We start from the raw sequence: 19275 nt of genomic DNA, 5'->3' as shown, positions 1-19275 counted from the left end.
AGGAGTCATTACTTTAAAGTCTGACACTAGTGGGCATGCAAGTGGAAGTACATCTGAGGCTTTACAGTCATTAAAGGAACAATAAATTGAATCAATGAGTCTGATTATTTGCACTGGATCTAGCGAGCGATTCACAAGTTGAATCTTAGGACAGTTTGATGAAATAAGATAAATTACCCAAAGCATGGATGTAAATTAATATCAGAATTATTCAAAAAAAAATCAGGGAGGCCTGTGCTTAACCCACATGAGGTGGTGTAGCATGATGCGATGATATTTTATAATCAAGATATTCCATAACTGTTGATGAACTGAAACACCTCGCAGAAGGACTGGTCCAAAGTTGTTCTTCGTTACTGTGCAAGTGTCACGAGCAACTGTAGAAAAACCTGTGATGAAGACTGGTCCAGTGAACACTCGTTAAGATTTTACAACAGAAAGCACCAATAAATAAAGATGAACTCGCAAGTTCCACTTTATTGCTGTGAGGAATCTCAAAACATTCTTCTTTTGGAGTGTTATATGTGTATATTGTCGTATATATCACTGTGTAAACAGTTTTTCAGCTGTACCAAACACAGCTCCACGCTCTGTCAGGTTTATGTGACCAGTGCTGGATCCCACAAACCACCCGCCTACACAGCAAATATCCATGTGTGCTTTACTCTAATGAGGTTGCTTATCTTCTCTTTGAGCTCTACATTCTCAAAAGAATAACATAACATATTTTTCTTCTCTACATTTTTATCCTATAGACTTGCAGTATATAAGGAGATGACTAGATTTGAATCAAGTATGATTACTGCATTTAATGGGTGGAAGTGCAGAAACTGAAATTGCACTTTGAACTTAAAAGGTCGTACTATGACTATAGATAATATAGAGCATATTTACTCTGAGGTCTGCATGACACCTGCAAACCACTCATGTGGTTCAGCCATCCTCTGAACCACTCACCTGCAGTTATCAGGCTGAACCCACTGAACAAAACTGCATGAAAAACACCTGTGAAATATAATAACTCACTATATTTAATATTAACATGTTGTACAATAAAGTGTATGACTTTTCTTTAGTGTTTCTGAAGAAACACTAAAGAAAAGTTCACATTTTTATGATGTTTCTTGCAACTGTAAATGTGAACAACAATGTTGGCACCACATGACATATGGTGCCTCAGGCACAGTGAGTAATCTTCATCTTCGTTCTATAATATCTGGTGGAGTCCTGTCACAAAGTCCTGATAGTACGGCTCTGAAATGATAACAAAAAGAGAACTAAGGCAGTGAGCTGGTTTTTTGACTGGACATTTTGCAAACACCCACAAACCTGTGTCAGGGTCAATGTACGAGTGTCTTATGAGAAAGTCCAAGACTACCATGGCAGAGTTGGGTTTGAAGTCATCAGTGACCAGCAGTTCCTTCACCTGAAACAAGATGCTATATTTTATATCTTTGTGTCATCTATATCTCAACCCATGCAGTACTGGCTCCTAGAAGCTGAATTCCCAAATTATAGTATGAGAAAAACACTAACCTTATCTATGGGGAGGAGGTAAAACTCCTGCACCTCTCCATCCCCTATTATGGGCTTAAACTCCAAAGGAAGTTCCAAATCAAAGACAAACTGGCTTTCTGGAAACACACCCTCTTCATCCTCATATGTGTAGCTTGAAAATAAAATAAAACAAAGGCAGCTAAATTGTCTCTTTGAAAATCCAATTATGTAACTAACTGTTTCATAAAGCAATGATTCTCCAGAACAGGAGGTTCTTCCAGAGGTGTCACTGTGAGGCTGTGATCCAGCCACACCAAAGCTGCAGTATATCAACACCAGTACCGGTGCCCTTCTACCATTCTGACTACTAAAACGCATGTTTTCTTATACCCAGTATTTAATTCATTTTTATCACACTATTCCAATTAATGCAAAAACAGTGTTCACAGACTTGTGTTTGTTCTGCCTGTTATAGCAACACGATCGAGCTGCAGCTGCTGAGAGGTTCTAAGCAGCTGCGCAGGCTTTGAAGTGACAGATCTGTAGATCACAATCAAACAATCAACAATCAAAAATACAATGTAGAAATGTAAAAAGATATTGCAAATAAAAATAGTTCTGGTTTTATAGACAGAAGCTGTTTGATGGTTTTCTGTGGTACATCACAGCGGAATGAGCCTTTTCCACAGTGACTCCTGTTACTGTCCAGCAACAAATATACTGATAAAAATAACAAATTCAACTTCCACATTTTGTATACATACATATATGTATGTATGTATGTATGTATATATATATATATATATATATATATATATATATATATATATATATATATATATATATATTAGGGGTGCAACGATACACAAAATTCACGGTTCGGTTCGGTTCGGTACTTTGGTGTCACGGTTCGATATTTTTTCGATACAAAAAAAATGTTCATGCCTTTTTAATTTGTCATTTATTAAAATTATAAATATATATTTTAACTCAAAAGTACAGTTTTTAAATTTAACCCTAACCCTTGTGCGTGTTTTTTATTTTGACAGCGAATGCACACCTGCGGACCACTTATGTGCAGCCCTGGTTATTTAGCTCGTCATATTGCAGCCACAGAAATTCTTTTGTCCATGAAACCATAAAGCTGCACTTTCTTTTTGCCTTATAGTCTGATTTGTCATAACTTCTCCGTTTTGTGGTAAGCTTTTCTTTGGCTGTCACTTCTTCACCCTGACCTGTCTTATTTGGCTCAGCAGAACTAAAATATATATCCTGCTGCTTTTACACACGCACTCACATAAGCTCAGCGATTCTCTGCGCGATCAACCTCTCACATGTTTAAGCTTGCTGCGGGAGATTTCACTTGTCATGTTTGCATAGTAAGCTAACGATTAATAAGACGATGTCAGAGGAATTGGTGCACAAATTATCATCACTCACAGATCAGTGCTGTCGCTCTCTATACACAGTTCGCACGATTGCAAAGTGAAAGCAAAAAAACAAGCGCATATTGAAACGCGATTTCAATATGTCACATATTGACAGTGGCTCACCGATGCCAATGACATAAATACCCAGCTACATTTCTGAAAGAATGCAAAAGCATTGACATATATTTTTCCTTCCTACAATAGCCCGACGGGCAGGGAAGAGATAGATTTTGGTAGCCCGACTGAAAAAATTGCTAGCCCCAGGACGTCGGGCTAGCGATATTGCGAGCCCTGTATCTGATTGAGGAATCACTCATCTTTGGAAAAGAGAGTTTATTACAGAGAAATGTCTCTTTCCAAAATAAAAGCTATACTATCCGCTTCTTCTGGGCTATATTCTCAGCAGCATAAGGAGAATCATGTGCTAACAGCTGTCTAAATGACTCGGCTAAAGTTAGTAGCATGCTTGTTGTTTTTGTCTTTGCACTAGGATGATGTCGGCGTAAATGTGCAGTCATATTCGTTGTGTTCCCACTAGTGCTTTCAGGTTAATCTCGTTGAAATGACCTTAACGCCACAACACGGCAAATCTCCGTTAACGAGCTACCGCCGATCGCCCCGTGCATGGGGCTAGACGGCCAACACGTTAACGAGCTAACTGCGCTAACACACTAGTTCCCACCCATGTAATTGAGTATTGCATGGCACATCCAACATACTGTTTTACTTTAGTCCATGACTCGCTTACCTTCAGGGTCATACGTCACATGAAAACCAAAATAATTCCAAACGCCAGATCTGAATGAGGGTCAATTTGCCTGTTGCAAGGAGAGCTTAACTTCTGTCTTGCTAGCTTGCCCTGCGCTCTTCCTTCTGACTATGCTGTCTGTGTTGAGCGCTCAGTGGATCTGCGCTCGACAGTGCAGCCTAGGCGGGGTAGTCGAACGCAGATTCACTGAGCGCTCAACACAGACAGCATCGTCAGAAGGAAAGTTGATAAAATAAATTACAAATGTTATATTGTTCGATACATATGCGTACCGAACCGAAAGCACTGTATCGAACGGTTCAATATCGATACGAATATCGTTGCACCCCTAATATATATAGGAGCAGAGGATCGCAAGTTCGATCCCCGCCTGGGGCGTCTGTATCCAGTAAGGGTCCTAAGGCTAGACCCCATATGCTAAGTGAGCCTACTGCAGACATGAGCGAGACACATAAATATGAAGGCATGCCGGCTCGGTCGTCGCCTGGATCAACGAGGTCCGCGTCAGGTGTTGAGGAAACAGGGCACCCTGACGAGAAGCGGGCTACTAGAGACGAAAACAGGGCGTTGTTGGAATGCTACTACGCAAGTAACCCTGGCGGAATTGGTTACATGAATAGGATGAGGGACCTATGGATTCTTCGATACCCAACATCCACAATGACGGCGAAACAACTAGTAGCTCAGTGTTCCAACATTCGAAAGAAGGGACTACTCTCACAGCTAGAGATTGACGAGGTACAACATAAATGCTACGGCAAGGGGGAGCCAGGACGCCAGGTCAGGGGGGAGATTGGGTACAAAGCCCCAAGTGCGATAGGAGAAGGATCGTTGAGTGCGAGAGGAACTGACCTGAAAGATAGGATCATGGCCAAGCTTGAAACCTGGATCCCCCGTAGCCGGTTACCAAGATTACGTGAAGTACCCTCAGAAGGTCTGCTAGATGATGTTAATGCAGCACTACGGATGATACCTACAGCCACGCTTACCGACACTAACAAGCTGATCTACAATACGGCAGCAGTGATCAGTGAGATGCTTGGCTACAAGTTGAACAGCCACAAGGGGCAGTACCCTCCATGGAGAAGGAGGCTAGAGGGCAAGATCAAATTAGCACGGAGGGAGGTTAGCCAACTAACAGAATTGCAGAAAGGTGCGACAAAGAAGGTGCATAAAAAAAGTACAGCAAGCTGTCCATACCTGAGGCCTTGGAAACTGCCAAGCAAAGATTCACAGCCTTGGCCAGCTGCTTGAGGAGGTACACAAGAGATAGAAGGCAGGAGAATAAACCAGCTGTTCTCCACAGAACCAGCAAAGGTGTACTCTCAGTGGCAAGGGAACAATAAGAGAACAGCACCACCAAGGCTGGAGACGGAGCAATACTGGAAGAGCATATGGGAGAAGGACACAACCCATAACAGCAATGCTCAGTGGCTAGTGGATCTGAGGGCAGACCATAGCAACCTCCCTGAACAGGGTCCAGTAACCATCACGGTGGCAGACATCCAAGCAAGGGTCTCTAGTATGAAGAGTTGGACAGCACCAGGCCCCGACATGGTTCACGCCTACTGGCTGAAGAAGCTGACTGCCCTCCACGAGCATCTGGCAGCACATATGAACCAGCTGCTAGTTGACGAGAGACACCCGGAATGGCTAACCAAAGGTCGGACGGTCCTGATCCTCAAGGACCCCAAGAAGGGATGGGTCCCATCCAACTACCGACCAATAACCTGCCTCAGTACTACATGGAAGCTCCTGTCAAGCATCATATCGGCTAAGATGAACAGGCACATGGGTCAATACATGAGCGGGGCACAGAAAGGGATTGGCAAGAATACCAGAGGCGCAAAACACCAGCTACTGGTAGACAGAACAGTCAGCCGAGACTGCAAGACCAGGGTCACCAACCTGTGCACTGCCTGGTTGGTTACAAGAAGGCCTATGACTCAATGCCCCACAGCTGGATACTGGAATGCCTAGAATTGTACAAGATCAATGGGACCCTGAGAGCCTTCATCAGGAACTCAATGGGGATGTGGCGTACAACACTAGAGGCCAACTCCAAGCCCATAGCACAAGTCACCATCAAGTGCGGGATCTACCAAGGAGATGCTCTGTCCCCACTGCTGTTCTGCATAGGCCTGAACCCCCCTCAGTGAGATCATTAACAAGACTGGCTACGGATACCGACTATGGAACGGAGCAGTTGTCAGCCACCTCCTGTACATGGATGACATCAAGCTGTACGCCAAGAGTGAACGAGACGTTGATTCACTGATCCACACGACCAGGATATACAGCAATGACATCGGGATGTCATTCGGGCTGGAGAAGTGTAGTCGGATGATAACAAAGAGAGGGAAGGTAGTCAGAACTGAGGGGATCGAACTACTAGAAGGCAACATTGCAGACATAGAGGTAGGGATGGGTATCGTTTAGGTTTTATCCGATACCGGTGCCAAATCGGTACTTTTGAAACGGTGCCGGTGCTTAAACGGTGCTCGAACCGGTGCTCGAACCGGTGCTTAAAGAATGGAGAACACAAACTTTGTCCAAAAACCTCTCATGTTCAGCTGGGTTTTTTTGTAAAAAGATAACAATGTGTGCCTTTTCTGCAGCTATGTGGCATATATGGCATCACTCTTGGCTGGAAGCAGTGCTTAATCAATGGAAAAAACACAAACTTTGTCCAAAAACCTCTCATGTTTAACTGTTTCCCACTTTTTCTTTGGTCATTTTAGCCTTTTTGGCCAGGGTGAAGGGAGTATCTGCCATCAAACAAGAAGACAGCCGCATGTAGCTATGATGATGTTTGCTAGTTCACCTCACATGCATTAATGTAATAACGTGGTTAGCCTACTCAACGTAAATTACACACAAACAACATGAAGCTACTCACGCAGAGAAGAACGGCTGCTGCTGCATCATCATCCGTCATCATTTCTGCTACACTGGCAGGGCTAGGGGCCAGGACTCTATTCTTCGGGTTTTTGGGGGATGTTGCTCTGGGTCCGATAACTGGCAACCCACCCGACGTGCACGGTGTGAGGTCTCGCAGCAAGCTATCAAATACGGCGCATTTCTGGGCTTTTTAAAAAAAACGCTATGCGTCGCCAGGTGTTTCATCGGATTTGAGGTGTTACCTCCTTTGCACAGTATCACAGTATCAGCTTAAAGCACTTGTTGCAGGCTGCTGAGTTTGCTTATTTTGCTGTGAAGTACAGCCAGACTTTTGACCGCTTCGCCTTGGACATTTTTAATCTGTAGCTCTGCTCTAACAGAACGTACGTACCCAGCCCCGCCTACTATCCTCGGAAACGTAAAATGATTGGCTAGAAGTGTATCACAGCTCAGGAAAAAAAAGCACCGAAATAAAGCACCGAAATGTGCGCTGCTTTTCGGTCTGGTTACTACCGTTTATGTCAGAACCGGTGCCACCGGTACCCATCCCTGTGTAAAGATGCCCCTGAGATAATCCAGCACATAACAGCAGGGTGCAAGATGCTAGCAGGCAGGGCATACATGGAATGCCATAACCAAGTGGCCAGCATAGTATACAGAAACATCTGTGCCGAGTATGGCCTGGAAGTTCAGAGGTCAAAATGGGAGACGCCCCCAAGGGTGGTGGAGAATGACCGAGCTAAGATCCTGTGGGACTTCCAGATACAGACGGACAAAATGGTGGTGGCTAACCACCACAAAACATAGTGGTGGTAGACAAACAGAAGAAGACGGCCGTAGTGATCGATGTAGCGGTTCTGAATGACAGCAACATCAGAAAGAAGAAACACGAGAAACTTGAGAAATACCAAGGGCTCAGAGAAGAGCTCGAGAGGATGTGGAAGGTGAAGGTAACGGTGGTCCCTGTGGTAATCGGAGCACTAGGTGCGGTGACTCCCAAGCTAGGTGAGTGGCTCCACCAGATCCCGGGAACAACATCGGAGATCTCTGTCCAGAAGAGCGCAGTCCTGGGAACAGCTAAGATACTGTGCAGGACCATCAAGCTCCCAGGCCTCTGGTAGAGGACCCGAGCTTGAAGGATAAACCGCCCGCAGAGGGTGAGCTAGGTGTTTTTATATATATATATATATATATCTCCACAGCCCCATCCCCCTTATTATGTGGGGATCTGGAGGCTCTGTTTTTGCCTTTTGATCTGTTACTGTGTAATCACTGTTAGTTGGAGTCTTTTCGGGAGATATGTCAGTAAGAAAACAAAGTGTAGACTACCCTTAGCGTTGTTCTTTAACCCCCTTCTTCTTAGCAGTGTATCAAGCTCACCTTACTGTTGCAACTGGACGAGCCTTCTTAGCTATGGCTGCTGGAACACAGGCTTCCTCCTGACACTCTTTGACCAGAGTGTGTTTGATGCCAACACCAGCAGCCAGCCCACCTGCTGCCTTTGAGGATACAAGCAATACGCTGAAGAAACTGAAGTGGAATAGCTTGACATGAGATGCTGCACCAATGCTTTCATCACACTGTCTCGTATGTCAGTGTTTCAGTCTATTCTTACCATGTTATCCAGGAGCCCAGGGTACGTCTGCTTGGTGTGGGAGCGCCGTGCCAACCACATACAAACCTCCTGACTGTCACTGACAGTGTAGCCATTGATATGAACTCCATACCGCTTCACCCCAAAGAGACCTGCAGTGTAGCAGCATGGTCTGCTCATACAGCTCAAACACAGGTATAATATAAAAGCCTGAGACGGTGCTCCAAAACCTACTTGTAGCTGCTCTTTCCATCCACATCAAAGGGCAGTCTGAAAATCTGGGCATTACACTGTATTTCTGAAAGAACAGATGTTTTAGTGTTATAAGTGAGAACATGTAAGTTGATTTAACCTTGAACATTTTTTCACACCTTCCACCTATATTTAAGACAGTGAAACTATCTTGCTTTGCCCTTTTCATTCCACCTGCTTATAACCATTCAGAGAAGTAAACAACTGAACCCAAAGCCAAAATGTAATGCAATGCAATTTGGTTAGCATGGTGGTTAGGACTCTTGCCACACAGCAAGAAGCTGCTGGGCTTGACTCCACCATCTGGCGGGGCTTTTCTTTATGAAGTTTGCATGTTCTCCTTGTGTCTGCATGGGTTCTCTCCAGGTTCTCCGGCTTCTTCCACCAGTCAAAGTCATGCAGTTAGTGGGATTATTTAAATAGATACATTTACATAATCCCATAATCCCACACAACATCCAGCCCTTTATGGGCTGGATGTTGTGTGGGATTGTGTAATTGTGTAATTGTGTAATTTTCTTCTCCTACAGTCAGATCAAACTGATGCTTTTCTACTTGGTCTTAAATCCTCATAAGCAGGGTTTTTAATCAAATACTGCTAAGGCATTACCTTTGCCTTCATTAACACTGTGCTAAATCTTGGAGCTAATTTGACCAGCACATGTCCTTTAACATGCACTTTAATAAAATATGTGGGAGTGCTTTTTTTTTATTTGCAAGATATTGCAAAAAATTAGAAACATCATTTCTCAGAGTGATGTTGAAAAGCGTGTTCATGTTTATTAATTCTAGGCTGGACTATTATACTTTATTATTATCTGAGCAATCTAATCACTATATGCATGTGTATATATATATATATATATATATATATATTAGGGGTGCAACGATATTCGTATCGATATTGAACCGTTCGATACAGTGCTTTCGGTTCGGTACGCATATGTATCGAACAATACAACATTTGTAATTTATTTTATCAATTTTCCTTCTGACGATGCTGTCTGTGTTGAGCGCTCAGTGAATCTGTGTTTGACTACTCCGCCTAGGCTGCACTGTCCAGCGCAGATCCACTGAGCGTTCAACACAGACAGCATAGTCAGAAGGAAGAGCGCAGGGCAAGCTAGCGAGACAGAAGTTAAGCTCTCCTTGCAACAGGCAAATTGAACCTCATTCAGATCTGGCGTTTGGAATTATTTTGGTTTTCATGTGACATATGACCCTGAAGGTAAGCGAGTCATGGACTAAAGTAAAACAGTATGTTGGATGTGCCATGCAATGCTCAATTACATTGGTGTGAACTAGTGTGTTAGCGCAGTTAGCTCGTTAACGTGTTGGCCGTCTAGCCCCATGCACGGAGCGATGGGTGGTAGCTCGTTAACGGAGATTTGCCGTGTTGTGGCGTTAAGGTCATTTCAACGAGATTAACCTGAAAGCACTAGTGGGAACACAACGAATATGACTGCACATTTACGCCGACATCATCCTAGTGCAAAGACAAGTGGAAGCAGACAACAAAAAGCAAGCATGCTACTAACTTTAGCCGAGTCATTTAGACAGCTGTTAGCACATGATTCTCCTTATGCTGCTGAGAATATAGCCCAGAAGAAGCGGATAGTATAGCTTTTATTTTGGAAAGAGCCATTTCTCTGTAATAAACTCTCTTTTCCAAAGATGAGTGATTCCTCAATCAGATACAGGGCTCGCAATATCGCTAGCCCGACGTCCCGGGGCTAGCGATTTTTTCAGTCGGGCTACCAAAATCTATCTCTTCCCTGCCCGTCGGGCTATTGTAGGAAAAATATATGTCAATGCTTTTGCATTCTTTCAGAAATGTAGCTGGGTAATTATGTCATTGGCATCGGTGAGCCACTGTCAATATGTGACATATTGAAGTCGCGTTTGAATTTGCGCTTGTTTTTTTGCTTTCACTTTGCAATCGTGCGAACTGTGTATAGAGAGCGACAGCACTGATCTGTGAGTGATGATAATTTGTGCACCAATTCCTCTGACATCGTCTTATTAATCGTTAGCTTACTATGCAAACATGACAAGTGAAATCTCCCGCAGCAAGCTTAAACATGTGAGAGGTTGATCGCGCAGAGAATCGCTGAGCTTATGTGAGTGCGTGTGTAAAAGCATTTCAGTTCTGCTGAGCCAAATAAGACAGGTCAGGGTGAAGAAGTGACAGCCAAAGAAAAGCTTACCACAAAACGGAGAAGTTATGACAAATCAGACTATAAGGCAAAAAGAAAGTGCAGCTTTATGGTTTCATGGACAAAAGAATTTCTGTGGCTGCAATATGATGAGCTAAATAACCAGGGCTGCACATAAGTGGTCCGCAGGTGCGCATTCGCTGTCAAAATAAAAAACACGCACAAGGGTTAGGGTTAAATTTAAAAACTGTACTTTTGAGTTAAAATATATATTTATAATTTTAATAAATGACAAATTAAAAAGGCATGAACATTTTTTTGTATCGAAAAAATATCGAACCGTGACACCAAAGTATCGAACCGAACCGAACCGTGAATTTTGTGTATCGTTGCACCCCTAATATATATATATATATATACATATATATATATATATACATATATATATATACATATATATATACACATATATATATATTCACACTAGAGCCCAACTTCAAGCCAATATCACAAGTTAACATCAAGTGCGGGATCTACTGCTGTTCTGCATAGGCCTGAACCCCCTCAGTGACACCGTTAACAAGACTGGCTACAGATACTGGCTACAGAATGGAGCTGTTGCCACCTCCTCTACATGGATGAAATTAAGCTGTATGCCAAGAGTGAACGTGACATTGATTCATTGATCCACACCACCAGGATCTATCTACAGGAACGACATCGGAATGTTGTTAAGACTGGAGAAATGTAGTCTGATGATAACAATGGAAGGTAGCCAGAACTGACAGGATTGAACTACTAGAAGGCAACATTGCAGACATAGAGGACAGCTACAGGTATCTGGGGATCCCACAGGTAAATGGGAACCATGAAGAGGCCGCTAGGAAAGCTGCAACCACTGAGTACCTGCAGAGGGTCAGGCAAGTCCTGAGGAGTCAACTGAATGGTAAGAAAAAGATCCAGGCTATCAACACCCCGTGATCAGGCACCCTGCTCGGTTAATAAGCTGGCCAAAGGAGCCACTGACATCAAGACCAGGAAACTTCTGACCATGCATGGAGGGTTTCACCCCAAGTCCAGCACCCTGGGGCTGTATGTTAAGCGTAGGGAAGGAGGCCGGGGACTAGTGAGTGTCCACAGTCCAGGATGAGGCAACGAACATCCATGAATACATCAGGAAGAAGGGGGCCATCTTCCTGACTGCGTGCTCAGTGAATACCTCAGGCAGCAGAAACCCAAGAAAGTAAAGGAAGAGGAGAAACCATCATGGAAGGACAGGCCCCTGCACGGTATGTACCACTGGCAGATAGCGGAGGTGGCTGATATCCAGAAATCCTACCAGTGGCTGAAAAAGCTGGACTAGAAGACAGCACAGAGGCACTAATGAGGACTTCCAGGTTATACTCGGCACAGATGTTCCTGTATACTATGCCAGCCACTTGGTTATGGTGCTCCATGCCGGCTAGCATCTTGCACCCTGCTGTTATGTGCTGGATTGTCTCAGGGGCATCTTTACACAACCTGCATCTGGAGTCTTGCCTGGTGTGGTAGACCCCAGCCTCTATGTGCTCAGAGCTTGTTCCTGTGCTGCCATGATTAGTGCATCTGTGCTGCCATGATTAGTGCATCTGTGCTGTCTTTCAGTCCGGCTTTGTCCAGCCACTGGTAGGATTTCTGGATGTTAGCCACTTCCTCTATCTGCCTGTGGTACATACCGTGCAGAGGCCTGTCCCTCCATAATGGTGCCTCCTCTTTCTCTGCATTCTTGGGTTTCTGCTGCCTGAGGTATTCATTGAGCAAGTGAATGAAGGCTCTTAGGATCCTGTTGACCTTTTATAGTTCTAGGCATTCCAAGATCCAGGTGTGCGGCATCGAGCCACAGGCCTTCTTGTAATCAATCCAGACAGTGCATAAGTTGGTCAGCCTGGTCTTGCAGTCTCAGGCAACTGCTCTGTCTACCAATAGCTCGCGTTTGGCTCCTCCTCTTGCCAATCCCTTTCTGTGCCCCGCTATCGAGCTATGTGTCTGTTCGTCTTAGCTGCTATGATGCTTGACAGGAGTTTCCATGTGGTACTGAGGCAGGTTATTGGCCGGTAGATGGATGGAACCGGTTCCTTCTGGGGGTTAACCATTCTGGGTGTCTCTCATCCACTAGCAGCTGGTTCATTTGTGCTGTCCAACTCTTCATACTGGAGACCTTTTCTTGGATGTCTGCCACTGTAATGGTTACTGGTCTCTGTTCAGGGAGGTTGCTGGGGTTTGCTCTTAGATCCACTAGCCACTGAGCATTGCCGTCATGTGTTGTGTCCTTCTCCCATATGCTCTTCCAGTATTGCTCAGTCTCTGTATACCTTGGATGGTTCTGCCTTCTATCTTTCTGGTGTACCTCTTAAAGCGGCTGGCCAAGGCTGTCAGTCTTTCCTTGGTAGTTTCCAAGGCCTCAGGTAGAGACAGCGTGCTGTACTTCTTAGGCACCTTCTTCATCGCACCATTTTGCAGCTCCTATAGTTGGCTAACTTTCCTCCGTGCTTCCTTGATCTTGGCCTTTAGCCTCCTTTTCCATGGACTGTACTGCTCCTTGTGGCTGTTCTACTTGTAGCCAAGCACCTCATTGATCACTGCTGCCATGATGTAGATCAGCTGGTTAGTTGCAGATGGTTGCAGTAGGTATGGTCCATAGTGCTGCATTCACATCACCTAGTAGATCCTCAAAGGGTATTTTACGTAGTCTTGGTAATCGGCTACAGAGAGTCCAGGTTTCAAGCTTTGCAATGTTCCTGTTTTTCAGGTCAGTTCTCAATCTCAGGTGGGCTGTTCCCCCCTTGCCGTTGCATGTGTGTGTGTGTATATAAAAAATAAAAATAAAAAAAATACTATTTTGCTATATCATATAGTACTCTGAAACTGAAGTGCATGATCCTGCTGTATAACCCATACAGCATGATAATGTTCTAATACACTTGCAAGTCATGACAAATGGTTTGCACTGCAGTTCTCATTGCCAAGGGTAGCACAACCAGTTCTTAGGTTTAGAGGACAAATGAACCTCTTTTCCACTAGTACCTACTCATCTTGAGTCAACTCAACTAGACTCAACTTGGATTAGGTTGTTTTCCAATATAACTGAATACCATACCAATATGTTCACACTGTGGGAGTTAGCTAGCTGGGAAAACCTCTTACCAGCTCACATCAAGAACATTTGTGTGGTAGCTATTACATCCTTGGAGACACAGCTTGTCCCTTGCAAAGCTTGTTCTTGAAACCATTTCATGACACTGGACATTTAAAAAAGAAAATCATTTGAGCATGGCTGGTTATTGATAATGCTTTCAGCAGACTGAAGGGAAGGTGCCGTTGCCTTCCTAGTCATGTCCCCACAAACGTACTCCTGTTTAATGTCACTATGAATTTTGACAATAAAGTTGTGTTCTGTCTCCATCTTTGTTTCTAAGTTTTATTTTTCCTGGTGACCAAGATTCAGTGATACAAATTAAATGTTAAAAGATACATTTAACTTGTTTGTGTTATGTTAAATCCTATTAAACACTAACAGAGTTATAGGAAATGCCGACACCAGTATGACACAGTTTCTTGATATACTGTTGCAATAACTAAAATGTGCAATATCTTCTGCATTGGCGCATCCAATAATATAGTGTTTTTTGTGATGACTTTACCTGGCGAAGAAGATTATTTCTTTTGGTTACTTTTTATTACAAATAAGCTGTCATTGCACCAAAATTTCACTGATAATTGTTTGGTTCATACTTTTTTCCTACTGGTGTTGTAACAGACAACCCCCCCCCCCCCCCAAAAAAAAAAAAACAAAACAAAAAAAACTCACATACACAATGGTCACTGAATTCTTTATTATAGTCAGCAGCAAAATCCAAACGATTTACAATGTGCAAAATGAAGGCTGAAAAGTTAAACTATATACATTTATTGCATTCATGATGTAAAAATACTGGTGACTGCCAGTGCTACCCCTCAGCCTCCTACTAGCCACACCTATGGTATTAATTTCAAAATCCTACATTTTTGAGTTATTGCTTTCACAAGATTTTCAGAAAACTTGACCTCTGACCTTTCAAGTCAAGGTCACAGATTTAAACCTGTCCCCGATTTTTAGTAGTTGCACCTATGGTTTCAATTTAAATGTCCTACGTGACTTCCTTCTTGAGTTATCACATTTACAAAATTAGGAGTCCATGCTGCACGCTCGCCAACAGGGTGACGACGATACCACATCAGCCTTTCATAGCTGAGGGGTAAAAATGTCACTCATGCTGGCAACTCATTGCCTGTACAAGCTCACCCAGCACAAAGAGGAATGCCTGGATGAAGGTAGCACTCTGTAATCTCCTTCCTCTGGAAGATGGCTTCTTGCTCCATTGCCTTACATCTCTCACTGAGAAGCAAATCGATTGTGCTGTTCATGGTGGGCCAGATTTAGGACACTGAGCATGCATCTCTTCAAGTACACTTGTCAGGTCCGGTTTGGTGTGGGTCCTCTTCCTCTTGCGAAAGGCAGAAATGGGAGATGGTTAATGAAAGCCAGTTTAACAATAATATTGTGGAAATGCACTTGGAGCTAAAAATATTTTGTTCTTGGAAGTGACTACTTGGAGTTAGAGTTGATAGTTAACCATCTAGGTTATTGTCTGCATATAGGAGACAATGGTATTACCTTTAAAATATTCTTGTGAGTTCAAAGTGAGGATAATTAGCATAAAAGACGCATTAACCCATAAAGAACTCACCATCCTCATTATGGTTTCCAACAATGCTGTAGCCGAGTCAAGCCCAATCTTCCTCCTGTTGCTTGCCGGTCAGTGCCTGCAGATGCAGTCCATTTGATTGAACCATTTCCAATCGAACCACTCTGACTGTGGTGGTCCTTGATGGTCCTGCAATCGCTTTTATATTTGATAGGTTTTTGTTGAGATTGCTCTTGTACGTCCTCTGGTATCCCTGAGCAGCCATCAGCTCACAGATCTCCTGGTACACATTCTCATTTCAGGTTGTTCTGCCTGGTTCCTGCTATCATCAGTCACCAAGACCAAATAAATATGCATATCATGATTGGTCTAAGGTATTGGTTTTTGCGTAGACACTTCCCCAATTACAAAAATGGCAGGTTTGATTTTTGTGAAGGACTTGCTTTTATGTGACATTGAGTCAGTGGTTCCCAAACTTTTTTTTTCACTAGGCTCCTTTGTTTTACAAGAAAATCTTCGCACAGCCTCCTAAACTGCAGCCTATTTGTTGAATCAGAGGTTAGATCAATGAACTGTTCCTCCTTGGATGTGCTGAAGTCAGCAGGGGCTGTTCATCATATTTTCTTGTCTTTGGCTTGGAACGAAGTTAGTTTGGCGATGCTTCATCTTCTGCTTTGCATTTGCGTGGGAGCCCCCCCACAGCACTGAGTGATGTCACTGACTGGCAATCGGTGGAATGCAGTCTACCAATGTCACATTTTTGGATCGACTCTGCTCACTTGGAATCCCAACAGATAGTAAAAAAGTACCTGGAATAAGGAACTACTACCCAATGGAAAACCCAAAAAACCGAGTCGAGCCAAGTGGAGCCAAGTAGGTACTAGTGGAACAGAAATATGACTCTTTCCCCCCCCCACACACACACACACACACACTTTCACTTAGGCCTAGGCACATAAAAACTAATGCTAAGAAAGGTGGCAAAAACGTTTTCAAAGCAGTGTTTATTGTAGGGCATAGGCCTAGAAATCAAAACACACTTTATAGCTGGAATTGGAGTCACAAAATTTTAAAAAAATTCACTTTCATGTTGGATTTAGAAAACAGGACAAATTGTATCACAAAACAGAGGACAGTGTAATCCACCCACAACGCCAAAGGTTTGTAGGAACCCTTCAGTTCCTACAAACACTACTTCCTCTACATTTGCGCGTACTTGAGTCTCAGATGTTGCAGTGAGGACACACTTGCAAACAATGTTCCCTCTAAGCTGCGCGCGTGCGCAATTGTGCACTGCTGGCGCGGTCTCTGCACACAAAAAATCTGCGTTGCGCACAAAAAAAAATTACAATTGAAACTTAACAATTCTGTTTTGCAGTGTTAGTCAGTAAGTGACTGGCTGCGCCCGTGTAAGTGGGCTAAAGCAGTTAATTAAAAGTAGTCTAACATAAATGTAAATGCTGTAATTTGCTTATTTTAATAAACCATATAATTTGGATGGATTCGATGCTGGCGTGACCACAGTAGACATGTCTGCTGTTGCTCACAGTGGTCCAAGGGACCGCTCAGGGAGTTTGTGTGTTCGCTCAGACACATGAAAAATTAGAGGGAACGTTGCTTGCAAAGTTGAAAGGTTTTTAGTAAATTCTGACTTTGGCACAGGGCTGGGGGTCAGGCTTGGTTTTACAACTCGTGATACAGTTGGCCACGGGTAAAGAGTATGTAATGCTTCCAGTGAAAAACCACACAAAGACACGTTTGACTTGCGCGCCTCACCTCATCTCTCCATCCTTTAAGGCAGGTTAAAGAGGGCTCCTGTCTGAGAGCTTGCAGTACATGACTCACAGCCTCGGATCTCTTTTCGTACGAGTCCAGGCCGTGGCAGAGGGTCACTGCACCCTGGTGTGGCGGACTGAACACGTCTGGATAGCGTGCTAAAAGCGAAGCTACGTGAGGAGGTATCCAGCCGACCTGGGCTCCTTCAATCTCAAAACGAAAGCAGCTTGAACGACACGAACCTGTGGAGAGAAATATAGACGTGGTTACTTATCAAACTGCCTTCATCCGTTTCATCCTTTCTCTTACTGTCACCCGCATACCTGGTAAATAAAAGTTATTCATTTTACGGAGGAGCTGGAGTATGTTTTCTGCCCAAGAACAACTAGCCATTTTAAATGTCTTTAAATAACTGCACACACAACTCAGCTGCTAGCACTGTAGCCACTCTACTGCGCATGCCCACGATACAGCCGCTGTTGTGAGATTTCTCCCTGAGATCTGCTTGTCAGGCAGCACTTCCACTGACCCGCTGGGTAACGGGAAAAATGACGGCAACAAAAAGGTCACTGAAGTAAAGATTCTTATTTTATTTTATTTTTTTGCCCATTCACATCTCATCTCCATCATTTTATCATGAGGTCTCCCCCCCCACTAGTGCTATGCGATGATATTGCAAATTTTGGTAGTGATCCGATACAGGGCCTGCATATCAATACTGATACTGTAACTTATAAAGGCAGCTTATTTCGAGGAGAGCAGCCATGATCTTCATACATTTGCAAATTTGCAAACACATTATAATGACTACTAAGTCACTGTTATTTCCACTAACCTCCCCGTTCATATTCGCACTGCCGAGTCTATCCAGTCTTTTAAATTACGTCTTAAAACTTATTTTTTTACTTTGGCTTTTGATTCTGTCTAGTTGGCTGTTTTAGCTTGTTGCGTTGTTACCTATTGTTTGTTGTCCTCTTCTATTGTTTGTTTTAACTGTCTCATGTTTTTATTGACTGTGAAGCACTATGGTCAACACTGTTGTTTTTAATATGTGCTATATAAATAAATTTTGATTTGATTTCAGAATCAGAATCAGAATACTTTATTGATCCCTGGGGGAAATTATTTTTTGTTACAGTGCTCCATTTTAAACCAACATTAAGACAAGACAGACAATACACTAACTAAGAATAGTACAATATACATACATACATACATACATAAGTCACTCATAAATAAATAGTTGGAAAAGAAACATGTGTAGTTGTAGCAGCAAACAGTGTGTTAAGTGGATGCGTTGTACAGGGAGATGGCCACAGGCAGGAATGATTTCCTGTGTCGTTCAGTGGTGCTTTTCGGTACACTGCAAAAACTCAAAATCTTACCAAGTATATTTGTCTTATTTCTAGTCAAAATTATCTCATTACACTTAAAATAAGACACAATCAGCTACAGGGCAACATTTCAGTAAGCTAAAGGAACTTGTTTCAAGACAGTGAATCTTGAAACTAGAGAAAAACTAGAGATTTTTCACTTGTTCCACTGGCAGATTTTTTCACTTAATACAAGATATTTTAGCTTAAAATAAGTGAAAAAATCTGCCAGTGGAACAAGTGAAAAATCTCTAGTTTTTCTCTAGTTTCAAGATTCACTGTCTTGAAACAAGTTCCTTTAGCTTACTGAAATGTTGCCCTGTAGCTGATTGTGTCTTATTTTAAGTGTAATGAGATAATTTTGACTAGAAATAAGACAAATATACTTGGTAAGATTTTGAGTTCTCAGTCTCTCACTGAACGTGCTCCTGTGACTGACCAGCATGTCATGGAGTGGGTGGGAGGTGTTATCCAACATTGTCTTTATCTTGGACAGCATCCGCCTCTCCGACACCACCTTGAGGGAGTCCAGCTCCATCCCCACAACATTGCTGGCCTTACGGATTAGTTTATTAAGTCTGTTGGCATCTGCGACCCTCAGCCTGCTCCCCCAGCATGCAACAGCATAGAGGATCGCACTGGCCACAACAGACTCATAGAAAATCCTCAGCATTTTCTGGCAGATGTTGAAGGACCTCAGTCGCCTCAAAAAATAGAGACGACTCTGGCCCTTCCTGTAAAGTGCTGTGGTGTTTTTAGCCCAGTCCAGTTTATTGTCAATGTGTACTCCAAGGTATTTATAG

General features: G+C 43.2%; 1 protein-coding gene across 1 annotated transcript; it reads right to left on the bottom strand.

Moving 5' to 3' along the window:
- Nucleotides 1–943: 943 nt before the first annotated feature.
- tpk2 (thiamin pyrophosphokinase 2) lies at nucleotides 944–17538 on the bottom strand. Its single transcript, XM_085344916.1, has 8 exons — nucleotides 17423–17538; nucleotides 17100–17341; nucleotides 8426–8489; nucleotides 8213–8343; nucleotides 7978–8096; nucleotides 1537–1669; nucleotides 1330–1426; nucleotides 944–1254 (listed from the first exon to the last, which is right to left on the bottom strand). Exons 1-8 carry the CDS (start codon nucleotides 17490–17492, stop codon nucleotides 1208–1210), a joined length of 903 nt encoding a protein of 300 aa, XP_085201042.1. The 5' UTR covers nucleotides 17493–17538; the 3' UTR covers nucleotides 944–1207.
- Between the last annotated feature and the right edge of the window lie 1737 nt (nucleotides 17539–19275).

This window comes from Diplotaxodon limnothrissa, linkage group LG20, assembly GCF_057381915.1.
Source record: "Diplotaxodon limnothrissa isolate DT_005_m linkage group LG20, D_limnothrissa_male_GT1.1, whole genome shotgun sequence".
NCBI lineage: Eukaryota > Metazoa > Chordata > Actinopteri > Cichliformes > Cichlidae > Diplotaxodon > Diplotaxodon limnothrissa.
Note: the sequence above shows the minus strand (reverse complement) of the source record. Positions and strands in the feature narration are given on the sequence as shown.